The 25206-nt window shown below is 39.0% G+C and overlaps 1 protein-coding gene across 6 annotated transcripts in view; it reads right to left on the bottom strand.

Moving 5' to 3' along the window:
• The window catches only part of LOC110106183 (uridine-cytidine kinase D), a 95196-nt gene that overhangs the window by 11222 nt on the left and 58768 nt on the right, over nt 1-25206 (bottom strand). For 5 of the 6 annotated variants that reach the window (XM_028696140.1, XM_028696139.1, XM_020835957.2 and 2 more), the window contains one exon: nt 15317-15427. The exons of the other annotated variant lie outside the window; for it this stretch is intronic. In XM_028696140.1, the coding sequence (XP_028551973.1) occupies nt 15317-15427 (111 nt within the window). The remainder of the gene's footprint in view (nt 1-15316; nt 15428-25206) is intronic. 6 annotated transcript variants of the gene reach the window in all.

Raw genomic sequence — 25206 nt, 5'->3', positions numbered from 1 at the left:
TGGCTGAGCATATCCACCAAGGTAAAACTGTCGCAGCTCCTTCAAGGTTCAACTTGCTGCTCTTCCCCATGCCCGGCCAGATATTCGGCTCTGTAGCCACCTCTTCTTCACTCCATAGCTCAAACTCCCTTCCAACTCACACCTCCTCTCTACTTCAGACCAAAATCAAGATTCCTGACACCATCTGTGGCTCACGTGAATACCGGCGACTCTCACAGACATAGTCAAACTCATGTTGCCATGAATAACTCCTCTTTGCATGCAAAGACAGCCACAACTACAGCCCAAACCCACTTCTAACAACCTATTAGCGCACCAAATTCTGTCTATTGCAGCCTCCGATACCTTCATATCCAAATTCAATTAACAACAGCCCCGCTCACTTATTTAAAAGCCCATAACTCTGCCCAAATTCTTTTCATCTACCAGCCCTTACACCACTGCCTTACACAACAGCAAGCCAGCAAATTCCCCCACTCCCTTGCTCCTATTCTTGCTCAAGTAGAGAGTTACAGTAGCTTTTAAAATAAGAAAAAAAGAAGAAGAGAGTTGTAGCAGCTTTTCAGCTAAAAAAAATAAGAGGAAGAAGCGCTCTTTTCTCGATTCTTCATTACCTATCAAACCCACTACAAATAGTCCTAAGGTAATTTCTCTTCTTCTCTCTCTATTAAGTCAGCATTAGCATTAATAATGTTTATTATTATCACCTTAAGTATTGATGTTATTATTGCACTTGTGAAAAGAAAGGAGAGAAAAAAAAAAGATAGAAATAAGAAGAAAGAATAAAAAATAAATAAACAGAATTTCTTTTAGGAATAAAAAAGGAGGAGAAAATTCATATAAATCTAATATAAATGTATATATGCCTAAATTAAGATAAGTAAAAAAAAGGGATAAAGAGGGAAAGGATCCTTTGCATATTGTTCATCATCGCCGACGTCGCATCACTCAGGTATAATTGCTCAAACTCAAAACCCTACTCTCGGTGTTTGCGACGAGCCACAAAACCACCTATACACGCTTTTCTTAGCGTGGTTGGAGGAACTCCGGTGTGACGTTTACGACGAGGTGGGTAAGCCTTGTACATGATTTTCTTAGCATGGCAGGGACAACTCCTAAGTACCCGTGCGAGCCTCAATGTCGACGAAAAAAAACTTTGCATTTTAAACATGTACCTCAAAGACCCATACACATCTTTCTTGTCATGGTGGGATTGAAGACTACGACCATAGTGTCTCCTAACACCTATCATGCACGCCTTTCATGACGTGGTGGCAAGGCCCAGACTCCTGAAATTTTTTCCTAAACGGGAGAGATGTAGGGAGGATGCCAGAATACAAAATGAAGCACACAAGACTTATGCAAACAATAGGGGGTTGTATTAGGAATTGAACTAAATTTGCACAGCAAGGAACAAGGCTTCAATTTGACAAATTCACAATAAAATTATGAAATATCAAATGCTAATTAATAATTTGAAGAATTTAAATAAATATCATGCAAGCAAATATAAGACTCATGATGAACAACCTCTCAAGGCATACAGATGATGATCAATGAACTAAAGTATTCAAATGAATACCAACTGACGAACATGAAACTCGTGGTGGACGGAATTTCTAATAATTCGAAACATCTAGTAATTCATACACGAGCAAAACATAGGGGTGGCAATAAGAGTTGTGCAGCTAATACGTGCACGAAGAATGAAGCACAACCATAAGCAAGGAATGAGGGCTATCATGAAGAAATATCCTACCCACCATCAACAACATGTTAATCAGCATTAATTCTCTAATGAAATAACGACAATGGACAAATGGCAAGTATGACAAATCCCTTGAAAGGATAAACAGAAAGTCTTCATGCATAGGATGCATTATTCACCAGTGAATACAAGCATCCATGAATGACAGTAAGGTGATTCACCATGCGCATGGCGTCTTACAGGCAAATTGAAATACCAAACTCATGATGAATGTGTCTCGCCTAAAAACAATGAAGCATCTTGTAAACACACCATGCAATATGCGATGGACCCTACAACATCCTTCCAATCAATGTCAGCTAATTTACAAGATGAATACATTGTTCCCAACAAATAGTGATGGTTGACTTGCAAATAATATAGTAAACTAAAAACAGAACATATCTAAGGACGTCGTAATGAAGATGGCTCACTTACAGTTAATGCCAATTAGCTTGACCTAATGTCAATTGGCCTGCAAATTAACTCACTAATCCGTTTGTAATTAATGGAGAATCATATGTAGTGAATGTGATAATTTATTAGCTAACATGCATGAACGTATTAGCAACAAATATAGCCCAATTGGCAGTCAACATCAATCAGGCACCTAGAAAATGAATAAGAACTTCTACGAGCAGTAAAATTTGAAATGCAGTGAACACTACAACATCCCTTCAGCAAACATCAGCTAGTTAGCAAATGAAATCTGTAGTCCCCACGAACACTGAAAGTCAACGTACAGTGAACATAGTAAGCTGCTGATGGATGTAAATGCTTGGCGTTGAATGAAATTCCGCCAACAATCAACATCAAGAATACGAATGGGCGTATCGACTTGCATGACGAAAGTGTGGGCTCCGAAAATTCGGCCCCGACCTCCGCCCGCTGTTCTTTTCTTTTCGGGGGAGTTTTAACGGATTAAGTTCCGGGGTAAATTTTGGAAGGCAAATGAGTTTGTAGATAAGACACTACCTAGAGATTTCGCCCTCATTTTGTGAAGACTTTATGATCTGAGTTCAAGTTTCCTATAGGCGCAAGCCCCTATAGTTAATTACCCCTCTCGATAACGAGAGAGAACTTTCGATTAAGGCTAGTTGTCAATCAGATACGTAGAGAATATGTGTTATATGGCATATAATAGCAGCATGGGCAGGGATTTGAAAAGTTTGGATGTTTGGAAATTTGGATTGAAATATTTGAGAAGTTTGATATTTAAAATTGAAAATTTCACTATCTCATATTTAAAGCGGATGATGGGGGGAATGGATGATGGACTCGATCAAGATCTCATGGTTCCGCCATCCCAGGCCATCGTGGTCTCTGGTCTACTTAATCAAAGAAGGTAGTCAACCCAACCTGACAGAAGGATCCTTGTCGGTAGCCATGGGTTGCTTCGTCCGAGGAAACCTTATAGATCTGGGGTGAATGTTTGTCTAAGGGGACAAATTTAAATCCACCTTAGCTAACAGAGAGCTTTGTGCCCTATCGATTATATCCTATTGATTCATATCTTAAGGATTTGATGCCACTAAGGAACGTATTGGCTCTGGCTATAACCGGTATTTCGTGATGCCATTTAGCGGTAAAACCACTCGGTTCAGAGGGCCCCGAGTCATAACCGTTTATCCTGCAATGCCATTTCACGGCAAAACCGCCGGTTAGAAGACACGTACCACATCCTTACTGGCAGAAGATTGTTTGAGAATGAATACTAGTGATATTTTCGACTATGCATTAGCTCCATGTGAGCTGAAGTAAAATTTAATTTGTCCACCCCGACAAACTATTGCGGAGGGTGGACGAGTTTTGCTTTAAGTGATTGATGGATAGATTTCAAATTTTAAATATTTGGATTTTGATGATTTCTGGAATTTTGGATTTTCGGGATAGCATTTTGAAAGTATTTTGAATCACCCCTCCGTTTGAAATCTACGTTCAACACGGTTATCATCGGGGTATCTGGGGTTATTTTCATTCGATAATATTTGCTTTTTGTGGGTAAACCTTGTCAACTCTATCGAGCTATCGACAGAGGATCGAGTTTCGTAGGCGTTATGCCCTTGTTAGTGAATTCTCATTTTTATAGGCCTTGAAGGCCTAATATGAATGTATTAAAACAAATATATCGGTTGCCGCAACCGTATATTTGTTCGATGGTTCGAACCACGTTGACTCCTATTGATTCACTTAGAAGGATTGGGTTCGAACTTGAATTCGCTTATTGACCCGCGCAGCATCCCTAGACGTCACGTGTGTACTTATAACATGTTCGCCGGGGCCCATGCGTGTTTATGATACATCCCCTTATGTGTACCTATGTGTATACAAATTTCGGTGCATGTGCGGGGCATTTTGAACATTCGTTGTGCTTCACTGAATACATCCGTAAAAGGTGTTGTTGTTTGATTGGTGTCAGATGTGAGGGTGCAATGATGTTCATCACCTCTTGCTGTAATAACCTATAGGTGATTCGTATATGTCATTGATTGTCATTATTGTTGTCAGCAAGTATTAGCATTCATCATATGCTACATTGTATACATTTATACAAGGTATTGTCGTTTGCAATCATTCATAAATATCACTACGCTCGCTGCATATCCATCTTGCTTTTAGGACATGATATGCTTAACTGAACACAGGTGCTACATTTGTTGTATCTCTTTTGCATTTTGTTCATGATTGATGTACATCGCACTCATTTTGTCCCTGCAAATGAGCTATTGTGTTTCATATAAGATTTATGTTCACCTTCACAATCATGTGTGGGTCACTTCTTTTTGCATGCAATGGTCTTCATTTTTGTTCATCAATATTTATTTGAAAGTCTAGAATTTGTCACTTAGGACCTTGCATCTTAGTATCTTTGTGTAATCATCGACTTAGAGGTCCAAAATCATGTCATATAAGTTAAGTTCTTTAAAGTTCATTCAAACTCAAGTTCTATCTTCAAGTACCCTGCAGTCACATTGAGTTCACTCGGATTTGAGTCAAATGCTTGTAAGTTCAAGTTTGAGTTTTTGTCTAAGCTTGAATCCAAGTTCGCATTCAAATCCTTGTGATTTATTTAAGTTTGGATTTGTTTTAGATTTGAGTTTATTGCATCAAAGTTCACAAGTCCGAGTCCACTGTTGTTCTTTTGAGTTCAGATCAGATCCAAGTGCAATCGTATGTTCACTCGAAGTTTCAACAACCTCCCGACGTCTCTCCCATTTAGGGGAAACTACGAGAAACCGGACCTTCCCACCAAGCGCAAAGGCGTGTATGGTAGGTGTCCTCGAATGAGGACACCGCGGCCGTCATCTTCATTCCCACCTGTGGGCTCCGAAAATTCGGCCCCGGCCTCCGCACGCTTTTCTTATTCGGCGAGGGAGTTTTAACGAGTTAAGTTCCGAGGTAAATTTTGGAAGGCAGATGGGTTTGTAGATAAGACACTACCCAGAGATTTCGCCCTCATTTTGTGAGGACTTTATGATCTGAGTTCTGGTTTCCTATAGGCGCAAGCCCCTATAGTTAATTACCCCTCTCGATTACGAGAGAGAACTTTCGATTAAGGCTAGTCATCAATCACATACCAGACCTTCCCACCAAGCGCAATAAAGGCGTATATGGTAGGTGTCCTCGAATGAGGACACCGCGGCCGTCATCTTCATTCCCACCACTCGCAAAAAAGGCGTGTATGGGATCTTAGACGGTACTTGTTTTAAAACACAATTGGCTTTCCACTCGCTCGAGGGTACTTACGAGAAACCCTGCCTCGTCGTAGGCGTCGCACCGAATTCCCATCCCACCACACGCAATAAAGGTGTGTATAAGCGGTTTTCCGGTGCGTCATGAACTTCAAAATGGGGCTTTTAGGTGATTACCCGCCTCGTCGTAAGCATCACACTAGGGTCACATGTCACGCCCCAAGATCTAACTTGGAAAGAATGTCAATCTATTTCTCAAACAATTTACCAGAGTTATCTAGTTCGAGAGCGAGAATCTGAGTTTATGAAAATGCATACCTTCGCGGTGGTGTCGGCGGGATGCACAAAATTGAGACACATTTTTTTTACTTTCTTTTCTTTTTTCTAGGTCCAGAGAGGAGATAAGGAGAGTGGGGTCGGTCGGCTAAGGTAAGATCGGCTAGGACATGCTTTGTTTCAGCCGTGGGTTAGAGAGGGAAGATCAGGAGGTGCAGCTTGGGGAAGAACTGTTCGGCTTTGGTGAGAGGAGGAAGAACGTAGGTTCTGCAGCTTTGAGAGGGATTCGGCTAGGGCTTGCAGGATTTGGCCGAAGAAGAATGTGAGGGAGAAAATTTCCTTCACAACCAACGAGCTCCCACTATTTTCTCCAATCAAAATGTCGTATCTCCTGATCCGACAAGAAGGGAACGTGGTCGAGGGAGGCGGAGGGAAGATTTTGCACGGGGAAGAAGATTGGGAGTTTCGGTTGTGGGAGAGGCAGCGAAGAAATGTGCAAAAGGTCTTTGGAGGTGAGGGACTGGGAGGATTCGCTTGTGTATCCGGGGGAGGCCGAAGGCTTTCGTCGTCATTTCATTGACTTGAATCGAGCAGTGCGGGATGGGATCGAGATGTATGCAATAGTTCGGCGCCGCTGCAAAGGTTTGGGTCGCTGATTTGAGCAGAATTTGGGTAAGATTCGGCCAAAGGTAATAATTTTAGCGACATTTTTTATTCTTCTCTTTTTTTGTTTTAACTGTTGAGGTCAACATAAAGGTATGCTGCAGGTTTGATGGATCCTTTATAAACATATGCATGTAGCACATCATCTACAAGCACGGATGGAAGTATGTAGCGAATGTAAATATTTTTGAGCCCTTGTATGAGACCCGCCATACGCACCAAACGCCATCTACAAACAAAATGCCAAAAGACTACAATAAGTGCAAGCTCCTACGAGCCGCCGTAGGAGGCGTGTCACGTGTACAACATGATATCTACAAGCAAATGAAGGAATGACTACAGTAGCTGCAAACACCTGTTGGCAATGACAGAAACTTTGCCATATGCACAATAATATATATGTGGGTGGTGTTCAACAGGTTGTGGATGTTACGAACCCCCTCCGATCAACTACAATTTAAATGGCCAACAAATACGTAAATCCATTGCAACTACTGAAGGGCACTATCAGCGAACGAAAATATCTACGAACCGCGTAGGACACCTATCACATACCCAAAGTGTTATCCTCGAGCAAATACAAAAAAGTTTCAACAAGTACAAGCTCCTACGAATTATTGCGGGAGATTAGTTAATGCACGACAATCGACCACCATAAAGCAACAAATGACTCATGACATAGCGCCATGCCACTGGATCCGCAACATTCGTACAAGTAGACAGAAGGCGTTTGTAGATTCCAAAATGAAACTTTATGCAGTCATCAGCGCTAGTCATTTGCACAGCTGATCGTTGTGAAAACAACCCCCCCTGCATCAAGATACATACTGACATATACATTGAGAGTTGAAATAAAGGAGACTCGATGTAAGAAGGCCCACCGACGTATTACTAGAGGAAGGTCCTAACAACTAACTGTGGCACTAAGCATGAGAAGTTGAGTGATTCTATGAATGATTCAGTAGAATCAAAAAATGAGCAATTGAAGAAAAAAATGTGTCTCATTCTATCATCTCTCCAGAAATATTGAGGCTTCTGGAGAAATGTCATGTTATTTGAATAAAGGACAAATACTCAGAGATCACACCTCACGACTTGATGTCCTACGTGTGCATCGTAAATGCATGGAACGAGCTCCTCGGACCCATCATCCTAGACTATAGGAAAAGCCTCCACATCCCCTGTGCATATCAGATGCTAGAATGTCATTGGGATACTGAAAACTATCCGGTGTTTTCTCCCTCACATGCCTCAAGAAGGCTACCTTTTGATAAAACTAGGAAAAAGAAATCTAATAGCACATAAACCGAGCCTTTGGTCCCATCAGTTTTTGACACATCATCTATCATAAAACAACCTCATGCAATTTGGAATACCTACCAATGACTGCAGAATGTACAAGTAGTTGAATCGCTATGTCATGCCACCGGATCCACAACATGTATACAAGAGGACAAAAGGCATCTACCAATCCCAATAAAAAACATATCAATAAAGATAACGCGCAAGAGATGAAGTGAGCTAAACTACACTGACACCATGCCACCGGACCCACAACAAAAATAAAAATGAATATAAGGCATTTACGGGCTTCTACATAGAGCGATGTGCACACACAAATGTTGATCATTCGCACAACTGATCAGCGTCAAATATTTCGAAATGACCCATAAATACATGCATAGGCGCCGATAAGCATGTTATTGGTAAACATGTAACGTCTGAAGATGTTGAGCATATCAAATGATAAATTCAAGTTCGAGTCCGATCCTTATATACGAGTAAATAGGAGTCGACAATGCTCGAACTATCAAATAAATATATGATTACCTCGTTGATCAAGATATTTTTTTTAATACGTTCATATTAAGCCTTCAAAGCCTATATCAGAAAAATTCACTAAAAAATATATTTTTTAATAAATTCATATTAGGCCTTCAAAGTCTATAATCAAAGAAATTCACTAATAAAAGTATACAACTGACAATGAATCTAATCCTCTATCGGCAAGTAGACAGAGCCAACAAGGTTAAATCAATGAAATAAAAATGCCTATAAGCTACCCTGATGATGACCGTGTTGAATGTTTATCTCAACCGGAGGGAACCATAAGCATTCAAAATTTCAAAAACTAATAAAATCTAAAATATTTAAAAATCAAAATTCAACCATTAAACACTTAAAAAAAATCTATCAACTTTCCACAATAATTTGCTGAGATGGACAAATTGGAAAATTATTTCAGATCACAAAGAGCTAATGTCTGGTCGAAAATATCACTAGGTTTCATTTTCAAATAATCTCCTTCTAATAAGGATGTGGCATTGGTCCTCTAATCGACGGTTTGGTCGGATGGCTTTGCAAAGAACCTATGGCCTGGCCAGATCAGCTCCACGTGGTTAACAATTACTACCGCAACCCTCTAACCTAGTGACTTAGTCCAACGACTCCACTGTATTACAATTACAACCATAGCCTGTATGTTCTCCAATGGCATTAAATCTTTGAGAAACGAATTAATAGGATATAATTGATAGGGCACAAAGCCCTCTATTAGTTAAGGTGAATTTCAGTCTATCCCATCAGACAAATACTTACCCCAGGTCTACGAGATACCCTTGGACGAAGTAACCCATAGATAACAAGTATCATTCTGTCGGGTTAGGTCGACTACCTCCTATAACTAAGTAGAACAAGAACCATAATGACCCTTGGCGACGGAACCATGGGAGCCTAGTCAGGTCCATCATTCATTCCCCCATCCATGGTTTAAAATTGCGCACTAAGAGGAGCGCCTCAAGGCGCCTCAGCACAATTCTGTTCTTTTAAGCCTCAAAGCCTAGGCAATGAGAGCTGGAATTCAGGCGTACGCCTCAAGTTCACTAGGGCGCATCTCACCTTAAAATTTTTAAAAAAAACCTAATATAATATATATCTATTCGATTTGCGCCGCTCACCCCTATGCATCTTAAGTCATTCTCGAACAGAAATTAGGTTTCTTGTCCCTTCTTCTTCGAGCGACATTTTCCCATCTTCCTTCCACTCGACCGGTGTTGGCTTCCTACCACCGTGAGTTGATATTCACCTCTTACTTGGAGTTCTCTTCTACCGCGAGTTGGGCTGGTTCGACCGACCGCTCAAAGCTCTTCTTCGTGGTTGGAGTTTAGAGTATATTGACAAAGGTGAAATAGCTTTACTTCCACTTCTTCTTTGCACTCAAATGTGATTTTTTGTTATATCACCTCATTGATCGACATCTTCCTTTAGTTTTCATTCCTTTTTGACGAAATTTTTTTCTTTAAATTTTATGCAATCTTTCTTTATTTTAGACATACAATTTTCAATGTCATTTAATTGAATGGTTGCCGTTAATAGTGTAAGAAAATGGAAATTATAGGACTTTTTTATTTATGTAAATACAAAGAGGAGAAATCGTTTGTCGATATTGATGATGAATTCACTGGTGTACATTATGTATAATAGGAGACTCATAGACAGGAACTTGAAGAAAAAAATGATTAATGGATGATGAAGATCCTTTACTTTGCGAGGATGTGACATCTGATGATGAGTGGTTTGTAGATGATAAAATTGAAGTGATAACATCTGTTTAAATATTGATTTCTTTGATGGTCATAAAGCATCTTTATCCACCACAACTCAAGAATAAATCAAAAAAGGTATATAAATAATATAGTTTTCTTAGACTTTTACTAATGTATTACACTATTAATCATTTTGATATTGTTCAAAAATATTTAAGGAAGAGGAAGATAATTGATATTAAAGGAGCTGATTGGGAGACTTTGGACTCCATAGGAGAGGAGGAAGCGAAAAGAGTAGTGCATCATAATGATGATTGAAATGAAGACCAATGATGATGACAGTGCTGATGACTTATGAGTTCTTATGTTATATGCCATTGTTATTTATTTTTGGAATTATATGTTAATGAAAATAATATTGTGGTTTGGGAATGATAGAGTTTAAGTTGAACTATATTTCATGTTATCTTATTATTGAGATATTTTGATTTCACTTCATATCTTGTGCCTTTTTATGTTTTATATTATTTACTCATTAGAATATAAAAAATTTATTATTTTTTGTTTACGCAATCTTTTGATTTTGAGGTTTATCCCTCAAAACGCCTTGGGGCTTACAGCTCGCCTCACAAATGAAAAACGCCTCAATACCCGATCACACAATTTTAAACATTGCCCCCATCTTCCGCTATAAATGCAAGATGGTGAAATTTCCAATTTTAAATATCAAATTTCCAAAACAAAAACTCACGCTGCTACTATATGTCGGTTACCATGTAGCAGTTCGATATTACGTATCTAATTAATGACTAGCCTTAATCGAAAATTCTCTCTCGTTAACGAGAGGGGTAATTAACTATATGGGCTTGTGCATATAGAAAACATGAACTCAGATCATAAAGTCCTCACAAAATGAGGGCAAAATCTCTAGGTAGTGTCGTATTTCAAACCCAATATGCCTTCTAAAAATTTGCCTTGGAACTTAATCCATTAAAACTCTATTGAAAGAGGGGAGGCCGAGGTGCTAATTTTCGGAGCTTATATGAAATTGGTCCTAATTTTCCAAAAAATGATTTTTCTTAAAAGTAAGGCTAAAGATCATTGTTTTCAGTTTGAATCTTTAAGCATTAATTAAGTTGTAAAACCAGCAATAGATATCTTAACTGCAAAGATTCATTTAAGTCACCCATCATCATAAATGAGTTCACTCCATAAATGCTACTACTTCTCATAAGTGGTTAAAGAATTCTAAGCCAACTTAGAAATTGACCAAGGTATAACAATGATAAATTCCTAACTATGAGATAATTGAAATAACAACAATAGATTTCAATGCTCTAAATAGTACTACAATCCTCATCCTACAGCTTTATTTACTCTGAAGTTTTACTTACTTTTAGAAGGAAACTCACTTCAATGGAAGAAATATTTAATCTGTGGCAAGATAAATGTTTAATAAATTTTCACTATCATGTTCAACTTTTCTAAGAACCTATCCAGGATTCTCATAAAATTGTTTTGTGCTTACTTCGTCTCATGATAGGAGTACATGACACATTTAGGGTGAAAGACTTCTTGTTGGCTCAAGAAAAATAGCACGAATGCATGATATCCCGCTTTGCAGTCGTAGGATTCCATTTCCCATAAGTCAGATTATAGTTAACCAGATTTCCCCTGAGGATAGTATCAGGGTTTAAAAATCTGGAGTCCTTACTTCTTATGAGCGCAAGCACTCATAGTTAATTACCCTTCTTAACACGTAAGAGAGAACTCTCGAATAAGGATGAATAAATTTTAAATATTTTTAGTCTCAATAATGGGAAAATGGAGGTATACCCGATCAAGATCCCATGGTTCCGTCGTCCCGGGTATACCATAGATTTCAGTCTACCAACACTAATAATCATTCATCGTAGTGTCCAGGGAATCTGATTAGCAGCCATGGGTTGCCTCCTCTCAGGGATCCCGAGTAGACTGAAGTGGTTAATGTGAGTTTTAATTTTAATTTTTTGTTTGGTGTTTTGGGGTTTACATCTATTAGAATACTCATAGATTTATTTAGTTTGGGATTTATGACTTCATTTAGAAGTAACCCCGAATTTTGGATTTGAGTGGGTCTTATGGCTTCTTTAGGAAGTAGCCCAGGAATCTAGGTTTGGTTTGGGACTTATGGCTTTCGTAGAAAGGAGCCTAAGATTTTTATTTGGAATGAGGCTTATTGCTCTATTTATGAGTTGTCCAAGGATGTGTCTTACAACCTAACTCTACAGTGAGGCTGCCATGAGGTTTTAAATTATTTGGGTTGGACTTATAACTTCCCTTAGGAAGTAGCCTAAAAAGTAGGTCTTATAACTTAATCCTTTAGATTAAGCTGCCCATAGGTTTGAATTTTAGTTTGATAATTTGGGATTTAAGATCATTGCTATTTATTTAACAATTTTCTTATGTGGGTCTCACGACTTTACTTAGAAGTAGCCCGTTAACTTATTTAGTTTGGGGCTTACGGCTCCAATTAGGAGTTGCCCGACGGTTAGGGGCTTATGGCTCCAATTAGGAGTTGCCCTGATAGTGGGACTTATGACCTCTTTTAGAGGTAGCCCGAAGAATTTTAGTTAGGTAGGTCTTATGGCTTTTTTAGACGTTGCCTAATGTTGGGTCTTATGACCTAGCCTTGTAAGCTAAGCGACCCGAGTTGTGGGTCTTACAACCAATTCCTATAGACTAGGTTGCCCGGGTGAGGGGTCTAGGTTTGTGTCATCACCTTAACACTTCCCTCAGAGATCGGACTTACGACTTTTACTAGAAGTGGTCGGTGTTTTAATTGGGGGTTAGGAGTTAGATCAATTTTACCTAAAACTTTTTCCTAAGATCGGGCTTAATGCTTTCCTACGAAAGTTGCCAGGTAACGGGCCTTACAACCAAGTCCTTAAAAATAAGGCTGCCCAAGAATTTTAATTTTGATTTTTTTGTTGTGTTTGTTGAGTCAACACCAGTGTTTTGAGAGATTGAGTTTGTGATTTTGACACTTCAGGGTTTTGGCATTCTATTATTGTTTTAGTTGTTATGTTTTGTGCTCGTATCTTGTTTCTTACTACACTGTGGCTCTACTAGTTTTCCAGTACTTTAGCTTTACTAGCTTTTTCGTACTTAACATTTCCTGCTTTTTAGTACTTTGTTTTACTTGCAGTAGTTAGATTTACCACTTTCCTGTATTGATTTAATTTATTTATGCTGCATTGATTTTTGATTGCTTGTTTGCATGCAAGTGATGCTTGCAGAAATTCAGGAGATAGAGTCCATAAGTAGCCAAAGAAGTTTGTACATGAGGGCTTTGGAGAGCAGTTTGTGGAGTTCAAATTGAAAGTTTTGGAGAGTAATTTGTATAAGAGATTTGGGGAGTTTGAGAGTTTGAGATAGCTTGTACAGTTGTTTGGAGATTTCTGAGTTTTTGTATATGGTTGGGTCTGTATATGTCAAATAGTAAAACAAAATATTCTTCCCCCTCCTCCATTTTGATTTACTGCATTTGTTTTATAATTGTTCTAATTAACCTTTAAATTCTAATATTCTCGAATTTTAATTGATAGCTCTTGAATACAAACCATTCTAAATTTTTTTTGTAAAAATTTGATCTCACATTTTAAAATTTACAGATCCAGAATTTTCATTTAAAATGCTAACATATTTTTAAAATTTTTGGATTTTAAATGCTCTCGGATTTAAGAACTTTCAAAATTTAAAAGAAAGAGTTTCTCAAATTTTAAAACTTGATTTGATTTTGATCTGATTTTTTTTTATCAATCAATTAATTTAAATTAACTTTGATTAATAAATTTTTTATTTGATTAAACAAAGATTTAAATTTAACTGCTTTACAATTTTTTCAAAAAAGTTCAATAATTTTCTCAAAATTTCGGCAGCCTCCCGGCGCTCCTCCCCACCGAGGGAGAAATAGGGACGGCACTACCGTAATTTCTTCCTACCCGGACCTAAGGTTAACGGCGTAGGGCCTTCGAATTTAAACTATCCCATCAGGATCTAAGATCGACTGCGTGGGGTCTTCAATTTTAAAACCATCTACCCGGATTAAAAATCAACGGCACAGGTCTTCAATTTCAAACCATCCCGGTCAGACCTAAGGTACGACGGCCGGGGTTTTCAACATGGGGGAGAGGAGTTTGGCGTCGAGCGTTCGGGTTCGGCCTGCTGGAGTCGAACGGCGGGGTCGGTCGGCATCGGATGTGGATTAGGGCGTGAGAGGTGAAGTAGGACAACCACAAGGAGCGGAAGCAGCGACCGTGCACTCTCTAACTTCTTGCGAAACAACGTAGCCGAATAGCGATGATCAAAAGAGAAGATGAAAGGTGAACCCTAGACGCCCTGTCAAGCAACGAAGTCGAACGGCAATGTCGGAGTCAGAGCGAGGCGAACGAGCATGTGTAAGTTTTTTTTTTTTTTGTTCTCTCTCACTCCCTTTTATCGTGAAGTAAACAATTACTGTCCGAAGGGATGTGTCGTTTTGGCAAGATGGGCCCGGCTTGGAGGTATGTCGGTTGCTTTGGAAAAGATTTTTTTTTTTTTTTTTGTTCTATATTTTTTGTACAGTCAACACTTCTCCATGCACCATTACTTTTCTTATATGGTAGGTATTGAAGTCTTCAACTAGTTAGACACCGATGATTTGAAAACGTTATTTGCAATATTCAAAATTAAAAAGTTTTGGAACCATGTGACTATCTTTCCCGAGATATAACAGTAACGTTATAATATAGCTTCATATAAAATCTTTCAACCCTTCATCCTTGATCTTGTTTTTCTTAGTTATACATCTTACACCTCTCTTGATGCAAATCGGAAAGTAAATCTTCATTGAAAATGTAATTCATATGCATTTCTTAATTAAATGGTACAATTTAAAGGCTACTTTAATTTAAGATGATGTCATGAATATTATTATTTTAACAATATTATATAGTACGCAATATTCCATGTACAAAAAATTCCACAATAAATGGATAACTCAGCTTCCATAATGTGCACCTACTAAACATCAACATCTTAACAGTAATAGCAACCCTGCATAGGCCATAAAATAGTTTGGAGATGCATCTTACTCAGCATGAAAAAGAACCAGACGCAATGTGAGAACCAGATGAAATGTGAGGCAGCGAATCAACGTCACTGGGCACTATGCCATACAAATAATTATTTCATTACAAAGCCAAGAAGAACCCCAAAATACAAACGATAGTCCAACTTTCTATGCACCATGCAAGCGAAGCAGATAGTATTTATTAATCAAATGACAAAAAAAGATCTCTCATCATAACCATCTAACAAACACAGTGCATAAGATACTGGAAAGTAAAAAAACTGCAATGTCAATGGATTACCACTCCACAATCCTCAGAAACTTGGAGCTCTTTGAAGCCGTTCCGACTACAATTCTCAAAATCAAAGCAGGGAACCTTTGCTTTATGGTTTTTCCTAATATCTTCAATATTCTGTGATGCATTAAGGTGGTTATTATCTTACAGTAGCAAAATAAGAAAATTGATCAAATTAGAGGATAATATCAACTGAATATGGCAATATGAATATTGGACTTTGAAGAACTTCAATAGAAGCATTAGAGGACTCATTCACATTCAAAGATGTTCACCTCCGAGCAAAAATAACCTTGAATTAAACCATGTGCAAATGGGCGTTGACCTCCATATATATTTCAGAAGTCCCTTGATCAAATATGACAACAGCAAAAGATATATGTAGCTTCACAAAGAAATTGCTCAAAACGTTATGTTTCAATAAAAACAACACTCATCCGTAGCTTATTTTTTCCAGAAGGATTATCCCAATGCAAATGAAATGCCAAAACAAGCTGTATATGTATGTATGTATGTATATATATATTATTTCCTATCAATCTTTGTAAAATAGTGAGAAACTCCAAAATCGAATGAAAATAAGGGAAAATAGTATATTTTATTGCAAGAAATCAACTAACGGAAGAAAAACAAACAAGATACAATTGATCCTCAATTCGAGAGGAGGATCGATCTCTCCTAAATCTCTAGATGCCGCTAGAGCTCAAAGAAAACCTAAATCTAGGAGATCTAAAATTTTAGCCAAATTCAAGATGCCCTAACCCTAGGAAAACAAAGTATTTAATGCATACAAATCAAAAGGAAATCTCTAAACAGTCCCTACATTCAATTTCCCTCATAAAGTTCCTCAAAATTCCTTCCTAAAACGGCTCCCGTGGACTTGCGGCATGTGTGGCATCCACAGGAGGCGGAAGAGCTCCGCTGTTTCGCCTGTAAGTCAACCCCGCATGGACCGGCTAGACCGGTCTAACAATACTCCCCTCCCAAAGATCCACCTTGTCCTCAAGGTGGAAATATGCTCATGTTCCCGTGGAGGTGGCCATCCTTGAGGTGGCTGAAAATCCTTACCGAATTACGGAATCAAAGGTTGCACTGAAAGAGAAACATCCCCTCCCTCCTCCAATAAGATCACATCCAGCCTGTGTAATCCCACCATATAATCTTCCCCCGCCTCTTGTATGCTCCTAACCATGGTCTTAAGTGATACCATGACTTTGGATAGACCGGCATCTCCCCTTATAACCACCTTTCTCCCATCTACTATTAATTCCATCATGAGTGCTCCCCAATTGTCCTTGCTTTCCCCCAAGGTTTGCAACCACTTCATCCCCAGGATGACATCAATACTTCCTAACTCTAGTGGGAGAAAATCTTCCCTTACCTGAATCCCCTGGATAGTCAACACCACTCCTCTACAGATCCCCTAACCTTTCTCCACCTTCCTTGTAGCCATCATTACCCCATAATAACCGGTGTCCACAAATTTAACTCCCAGTTGGTTGATGACTATAGCGGAAATGAAATTATGGGTAGCCCCATTGTCAATCAATACAATCACCTCCATGCCTGCTATTTACCCCTTCACCTTCATCGTATGATTCGAAATGAATCCTACTACTGAATTCAGGGAGACCTCCGCCACATCCAGATGCAACTTATCACCCATCTCTCTCACCTCCCTCAATTTCCTTGTCATCACAGACGGTGAGAACCTGAAGAGTTCGATCCCTACACTTGTGCCATGGAGTATACTTCTCATCACACCAGAAACATAACCCTTTTGTCCTCTTCTCCTGCATTTCCTTCTCTGTCAGCCTCTTGAAATTTTCCTCACTCCCTCCTACTGGCTTCTCCCTGGTGGTCTCATTAATGTTGCCTAAAGTAGGCCCCTTGGGTGCTAGAAGAGTGGTCATCGTCCTGTAAGAGCCTCCTGAGCTGCTGCTCCTGGCTCCCTTCTCTAGATTCTTCTGATTTTTCGCCATATATGTCAACTTCATAGCCTCCCCCAAGTCACGAGGCATTAGAACTTTCACTGTTGCTCTGATCTCTACCTTCAGTTTCTTCATGAAGTTCCCATCCAATATCATATCTGATAATCACTCCACCCTACTGGCTAGATGCTCAAACTGCTCTCGGTAATCTGCTACTGATCCCTCCTGTGCAAGAGCAAAGAACTGCTCATAGAAATCTCCTCCCCGATCAGTTTGGAAACGTTCTATTATACGGTCCTTGAATTCCCTCCAGTCCCTGATAGGTCTCCTCTAGTCTCTCCACTGATACCATGACAATGCCCTCCCCTCCAAATATAGGCCTGCTATTGTCAACTTATCCTCCTTCGTTAGCCTATTAATGGCAAAGTACATTGCCACCTTATAAATCCACCCATATGCATCCCCCCACCCCTCGAAGATAGACATCTTCAACTTCCTAACCTTCTGACCTCCCCTATTTCCCCACATTCCTCCATAGTTTCCCCTTTCCCAAGTGTTCGACCCCCCCCCCCAACCCCCAAGTCTCCCAATCTTCCCTTCTCATTTCATACCCATAACCTCCTTCAAATTCCCCTCTCCTCCCTTCAAAATCAACCTCTCGGCGGCCATAATTTCCTTCCATATGTTCCCAATCAGCGCCTCGTTGCTCTTGCCCTCCATACCCATGCCTTTCCCCAAACCTATCTCCTCTATCCTCCCTCTAGAAAAGCTCCAGACGGGGTCTTCTCCTTTCTCCCTCTACGATCTCTTCCTCCTCTTCATCCTTACAGATTTTAGAATTTGTATTCGGCCCTTTTGGCCCTCTCTCCGTGAAAGCCGCCGATTAATTGTGGAATTCTAACATCTTTTTCATCATCACCAGTAAGTCAACAAATTGCCCTTCCATGGAAGAATTTATGTCCTCCACTGTGGTTTTGATTTGGTTCATCTCTCCTCCAAAGCGTCCACATTTTTGGCCTCCATCGTTCTCCGAATTTTTGTAGAAACAAAAATCTGGATTTTTCCTTCAAAAAAAAAGCACTTTCCTTAGCGGCCCAAGAACAGCCGCTGGAATTTGCAAAAACAGCCCACCAACAGTCCCAAGAATTGCCCTGATACCAATTTGATAGAAAACACTTGTAGATCTCAAGTATTTCCTATCAATCTTTGTAAAACAGCAAGAAACTCTTCCAAAATCCAACGGAAATCAAGGAAAACAGTAGATTTTATTGCAAAAAATCAACTAACGGAAGAAAAACAAACAAGATATAATTGATCCTCAATTCGAGAGGATGATCAACCTCTCTCAAATCTCTAGACGCCGCTAGAGCTCAAAGAAAATCTAAATCAAGGAGATCTCAAATTTCAGCCAAATTCAAGATGCCCTAACCCTAGGAAAACTAAGTATTTAATGCATACAAATCAAAAGGAAATCTCTAAACAATCCCTACATTCAATTTCCCTCCTAAACTTCCACAGAATTCCTGCCTAGCTAAAACGACTCCCGTGGACTTGCGGTTCGAGCGGCATCCGTAGGAGGTGGAAGAGCTCCGTTGTTTCGCCCGTAAGCCGGTCCCGCCTGGACCGGCTGGACCGGTCCAGTGGATCGGTCTAACAACTATCTTTCACATTCCCTCGCAAAAGCCTTGAGATAATGAGCAAAAATTGAGACAGAGAGATGAGATCATCATCATGTGCAACCCGTTCACAACATTTTAGCATGATGGGAGCATGTTTTTAAGTAGATTTTGCATGATGTCACACAAAACTGTACTTGCACTTTTCCCTAAATGCCTATAGTGGTGTGGTGGGATGGAATTTTAGGTCATGGTGCCCCATACACAACACGGAACAAGTATTTAGGTGTAGCAGATGGTTTACTTGCACTACTCCATCATGGTGTGATGTTGGAGCATAATGAAATAGAATCTAAAATTTTGAATGCAAGAAAAAGATGTCGTACAAAAATAGATAACCAAAAACATCAAATATAAATTTAAAAAAACAGGAAAATGAACACATGCCTCTTAAAATGTGAAAGTATAAGAAAAATAAAAATTATTATTGCATAAATGTTGAAGAAAGCTTATCACCGTTAAGAGTGCAAATAAAAGCAAACTTGCATATGAACAAAAAATGAGCAAAGCACTACAAAAAACAGGCAAAAAAATGCAATGAAAAGCATAAATTAAGCATATAATGAAGCATGTGCTGTGAAAATTATGCAAATTAGTGCATCACAAATCATGCAATGCACTACATCAAAAAAACGGGAAACTCACACTTGCATGTATTTCAATAAAACAAGCTTCAACAAGGGGGATTAAAATTTGAATGGGAAACAAATTCAGAATTATGTGCGCATTTTATGATGAACATTTAATGTAATTTACATTTAAAGAATTTAAGCATGCTCTTTGATGTGAATATGATTTAAGTCAAACCTTCTTTGAATAATGTGGCACTCGTTTTTTATTTGAATTTTGTTTTTGCCCCTCTATAACGGCTACATTATTGTGCATCAAATTCAATCCAGAAGTCTAAAATAAAGAACCTAGTAGTTTCTAAAGACAAAATTTCCAAAATTACATTGAAATCAAGGCAAAAAAAAAGAAAATTTTAAACAAAAAAAAAACTGCAGAAGGAAAAGTTTGAAATATTCCAAGAATACAATTGCAAGAAAACAAAAAAGAAACCATTAAAGAAAAAAATACAAATTTGCAAGAAGCTTCAAAAAATTTAAGAATAGTTCTAGAAGCCATTTAAGAATAGTTCTAGAAGCCATATTTAGTACCTGGGACTTATTGGGATTTCATCGAAGTATGTGGTACCCAATTTTCCACCTCGTATAGATTACATAAATACCTAAAATTATAAAAATATAAAATAATACTATGTACAAAGTACACCACCTTCTGATCCTCCACAAGGGAGAGGTGAAGTTGAGAAGGCTTGCCATTATCTAATCCTTTGCATATATATATAACTCAACAAACCACCCTGCCTTCAAGGCATGATCAGAAGTCCCAACCTTTAGGCCTCCCCATCATCGAAGTTATAAGTCCCATTGCAAGACACGGTTATCTAAAAAAAGGGGTTGCATAAATGGGACTCATAGCTAAATAATCGTCCAAAGAATAATCATTTAACTACAAGAAAATAGAATCAATAGAGTTAAGCAAATAACTCTTTTAAGGCCCGATCACCAACATAAGTGATATGATGATAACACATCATGAGTTGTCATCTAATAGCTTTGTGGGCTCCAAAAATTCGGCCCCGGCCTCCGCCCTCTTTGCTTTGTCTTCGGCTAGGGAGTTTTAACGGATTAAGTTCCGGGGTAAATTTTGGGAAGGCAGATGGGTTTGTAGATAAGACACTACCCAGAAATTTCGCCCTCATTTTGCGAGGACTTTATGATCTGAGTTCTGGTTTCCTATAGGTGCAAGCCCCTATAGTTAATTACCCCTCCCGATAATGAAAGAGAACTTTCGATTAAGGCTAATCGTCAATTAGAAATGTATAAATACGTGTTATCTGGCACATAGTAGCAGCATGGGTTTGAAATTTGAGTTTTTGGAAAGTTTGGATGTTGGAGGTTCAAGGTTTGATATTTAAACTAGAATTTTTTACCATCTTGCACTTAAAGCGGATGGTGGGGGAATTGATGATGGACCCGATCAAGATCTCATGGTTCCGTCGTCTCGAGCCATCGTGGTTCCTGATCTACTTAATCAGAGGAGGTAGTCAACTCAACCTGACAGAAGAATCCTTGTCAGCAGCCATGGGTTGCTTCGTCCAAGGGTACCTTGTAGACCTGGGTAAATGTTTGTCTAAGGGGACAAATTTGAATCCACCTTAGCTAACAGAGGGCTTTGTGCCCTATCGATCATATCCTATTTATTCATATCTCAAGGATTTGATGCCACTAAGGAGCGTATTGGCTCTGGTCATAACCAGTATTTCATAGTGCCATTTGACGGCAAAACCACTCGGTTTAGAGGGCCCGGGTCATAACTGTTTATCTTGTGGTGCCATTTGGCTACAAAACCGCCGGTCAGAGGACACGTACCACGTCCTTACTGGCAGCAAATTGTTTGAGAATGGATCCTAGTGATATTTTCGATCAGGCATTTAGCTCTATGTGATCTGAAGTTATATTTGAATTTGAACACCTCGAAAAACTGTTACGAGGGTGGATGTATTTTGCTTTAAGTGTTTTGATGGATTATTTTAATTTTAAATATTTAGATTTTGGGATTTTTAGATTTTTGTGGATATTTGGGTGAAGCTTGGAAGGCATTTGAAAGTATTTATGAACCCCTCCGATTGAAATAAGCATTCAATACGACCATCATCGGGGTGAAGGGGGTCATTTCCATTTGATTAAATCTTGTCGACCTTATCAACTTGCTGATATGGGATCAGGTTTCGTAGGCTTTGTGTATTTATTAGTGAATTCATATTGTTATAGACCTTGAAGGCCTAATATCAATGTATTAGGACAAATATACCGATTCTCAACACCGTATATTTGTTTGATGGTTCGAACCCTATCGACTCCTATTTACCTTCTTAGGAGGATCGGGTTTTGTAGGTTTTATGCTTTTATTAGTGAATTCTCATTGTTATAGGCCTTGAAGGCTTAATATGAATGTATTAAGACAAATATGCCGGTCGCCACCACCATATATTTGTTTGAAGGTTCGAACCCTGTCAACTCCTATTGATCCTCATAGAAGGATCGGATTAGAACATAAATTCACTTATTGACCCGTGCAGCATCCCTAGACGTCACGTGTGTACCCATAACATGCTCATCGGGGCTCATGTGGGTTTTTGGGGGTATTTTATAATTATTTGATGAACCTTGTCAACTCCTATTTACCTACTTAGGAGAATCGGGTTCAAATTTGTTGACCTGCGCAGCATCCCTAGACGTCACGTGTGTTCCCGCAACATGCTCGTCAGGGCCCATGCGGGTGTTGTAATTGAATTTACCCCTTTTGTGTACCTGTGTGTATACAAACTATAGTGCATGTGCAGGGGTATTTTTAGATGTTTTAATTATGCAGCCAATAATCATTTGAGTATACATAGTATTTCATCTGAAAGCTTATATTCACCTTCTGTCTATTTGTAAATGGGTTGCAGATCCGATGGCGTATTGTGCTTTATATAGCCTCTTCTAGCATTTCTCAAATGGTAGAAAATGTATCGCATACATTATAATCTTGTTATGTGATCCGTCGATAAGCTATTGCATTCGATGACGGATCCTTTATTTGTATTTGATGTCGATCGAAGAGCATTATTACATTTATTGTACTTTTGTCTTATGTCGTACAAGATAGATGTATTCATAACTTTCACTGCTTGTGAGGTCTTATGTATTTACTTGTATGATGGATTGTTGTAGATTATAGGGATATTCCAACATTCATCGTATATTGCACTGAACATGTTGGAAGGAGTTCCCATTATAGGAGAGGATTGACGTATCTTTTACACGTCAATCATTGCATCCACCAATAATATCCTTCATTCGGGCTTTCGATCTTCAGTATACAAGCTCATCGATTGATTAATGCGAACAATACAAATTTCATATTGACTATAAATCAAGAGCCATGCAACATGTCTAATATTCTTATTTGCAAGTGGATTATTATACGTTCATTTGCAGATTTTCATTCCCATTGAAATGATGATTCCTTGATGCTCCACTTAAAGTTTGCGTCGTCAATTAGGAGCATGTCATTGTATCCTCCATTTGTTCCTTGGTGATGGTTGCTTGCACGTTCCTTTTGAAGGTTTGGTCATTACAAGCATCGTGTTTACTCATTGAGATTCATTTGAATGCATTGGGGATTGATTTTCCATGAGTCCTTGCTTGCTTGCAAATAGACTCCACTTGTAACTTCTTTGTAATGAACTTATACATGAAACCTTGGTTGTCGTTTGATCTTTTTCTTTGATGTATCTTCTTAGAGTTAGATTGTTAGTGATAGGGACACTTGCATTTCTTCATGTTTACTTGCTTTTATAGCTCAATTGCTTGTGTATAAATTATGACAAATATTACAAGTCTCGCATTTTTCTTTTGTAGCTCGTATGGTGGACTCGCATTGTAGGTCTTCATTTGCAATCACACCATTTATTGTGATCACCCCATCATCATCACCTGTAGATGTTTGCATCCACTACAAATTTTGTATTTGTTCATTTGCATTCACTTAAGAATTTATCTTCTTTATTTATTTTTTTTTATAAATCATAGTTTCATTTATATCATGTCATATCCCTTATGGTCAAATTGAGTTCAAGTCCAGTTCAATTCTAGTCCAGGCTTAAGATGAGCCTCTTCCATTCATTCGAGTCCCCTGTTGTCTTTAAAGTTCAAGCTTCTTATTGTTCAAGTATTGTTCAAATCTTTGCGACCATTCAATATTTTTTTCTTGGTCAAAATTGATTTGAGTATTTTGTTCATTTATTTGGATTAAAATTTAGTTCATTTCATTGTCCAAATACAAGTCCGAGTCCGTTGTTTTAGTCTAAATTTCAGCAGCTTCCCGATGTCTCCCCCATTTAGGAAAAAAACCAAGAGGCAACCTTCCTCTCATCGCTAATTGAGCACTTCATGTAGGTGTCAAATGACACTACGGCTGTATTTCTTTTTATCCCCGCCAGCTACAATCAAGAGCATTTAAGGGTTTTTGGGGACTTGTTTTAAAAAAAACACAGTTTCTTTCCCCCTCTGCACTACGTGAGCGTTTGGAAGTACTTAGTTTTCGTCCCCCTCATGCTACATGAACACTCCGGGGATTATCCACCTCATTGCGAGCGTCGCACCGGTTTCCCTCCCTACTACGCTATGTGAGCGCATAGGGGGTTTGTCGGCTCATCGCAAGAGTCGAGGGCGGGATTTTTTTAGTTAAGAACTTATACCTTTGTGTAGGGGCGACGACGATGATGAAATGCACAAAAATCTTCTCTTTTTTTGAATGTTTTTCTCTTTGCTTTTCTTTCTTTTTACAAATATATATATATATATATATATATATATATATATATATAACAATAATTAAAATACTAATAATATTTAATAATGACAAATAACTGAAAACAAAATTAAAAGAAATATACCTAATTATCTAAGGGAGATCGGGCAGGCCTTAGGTTGATTTGGAGCAGACTATTGAGTGGAGTGGGTCGGGTTAGTCGACTGGATTGAGTTGGCTGAGTTGGGCTGAGTGGAGTGAGTGGGCTATGGGTTTTGTTTTTGTGAGGGGTCGGTTAGGTATATGAGAATAGGGAGAGGGATTTGTCCTGGAGCAAGGAGGGGGGCGTCGGTACATGGGATTCGGTCAGGTAGGAGAAGCACTCTCTCTCTCTCTCTCTCTCTCTTTCTAGATCAAGGAAATCAGGAGGTTGGGGTGACGGGCAGAGGGACTTCGGCTAAGGAGTTGGAGATGGCTGGAGCTTAAGGTATGGAGGTCGGATGTCTTGAGTTCGTGTGAGGTCGGAGGTCTTGGATGGCTCAAATGGAGGAGTTTAGAAGGCCGAATAGGGCAGAGGTCGTGGAGGCTTCGGTTTGGAGAAGGGAGAGGAACTCTGTGTGTGGGGAGTGTTGTGGGAGATGCGGAGAAGAAGCCGAACCAAGCCCCTCTCTTCACCTTCGTTTTATTGACGCATGTGGACGCGCGATCGAGGCGAGCCCACAGGATATCCGAGATTCTTCGACAGAACAAGGTAAGCGATGTTTCAGCCAAATTCACGAGATTTGGCAGAGGATTCGAAGGGAGACGTTGTATAATAGGTAAGAGCTTTAAACTTTCTCTTTTTGTTTCTTTTTTGGATAATATACAAAAGGTCGACAAGCTTGTTAATTATTTTGCTAATATATAAAAAGGATTTTGAAGAAAA

The sequence above is a fragment of the Dendrobium catenatum genome, unplaced genomic scaffold (genome assembly GCF_001605985.2).
Source record: "Dendrobium catenatum unplaced genomic scaffold, ASM160598v2 fragScaff_scaffold_716, whole genome shotgun sequence".
Lineage (NCBI taxonomy): Eukaryota > Viridiplantae > Streptophyta > Magnoliopsida > Asparagales > Orchidaceae > Dendrobium > Dendrobium catenatum.
This window is presented reverse-complemented; position numbering and strand designations above follow the sequence as displayed.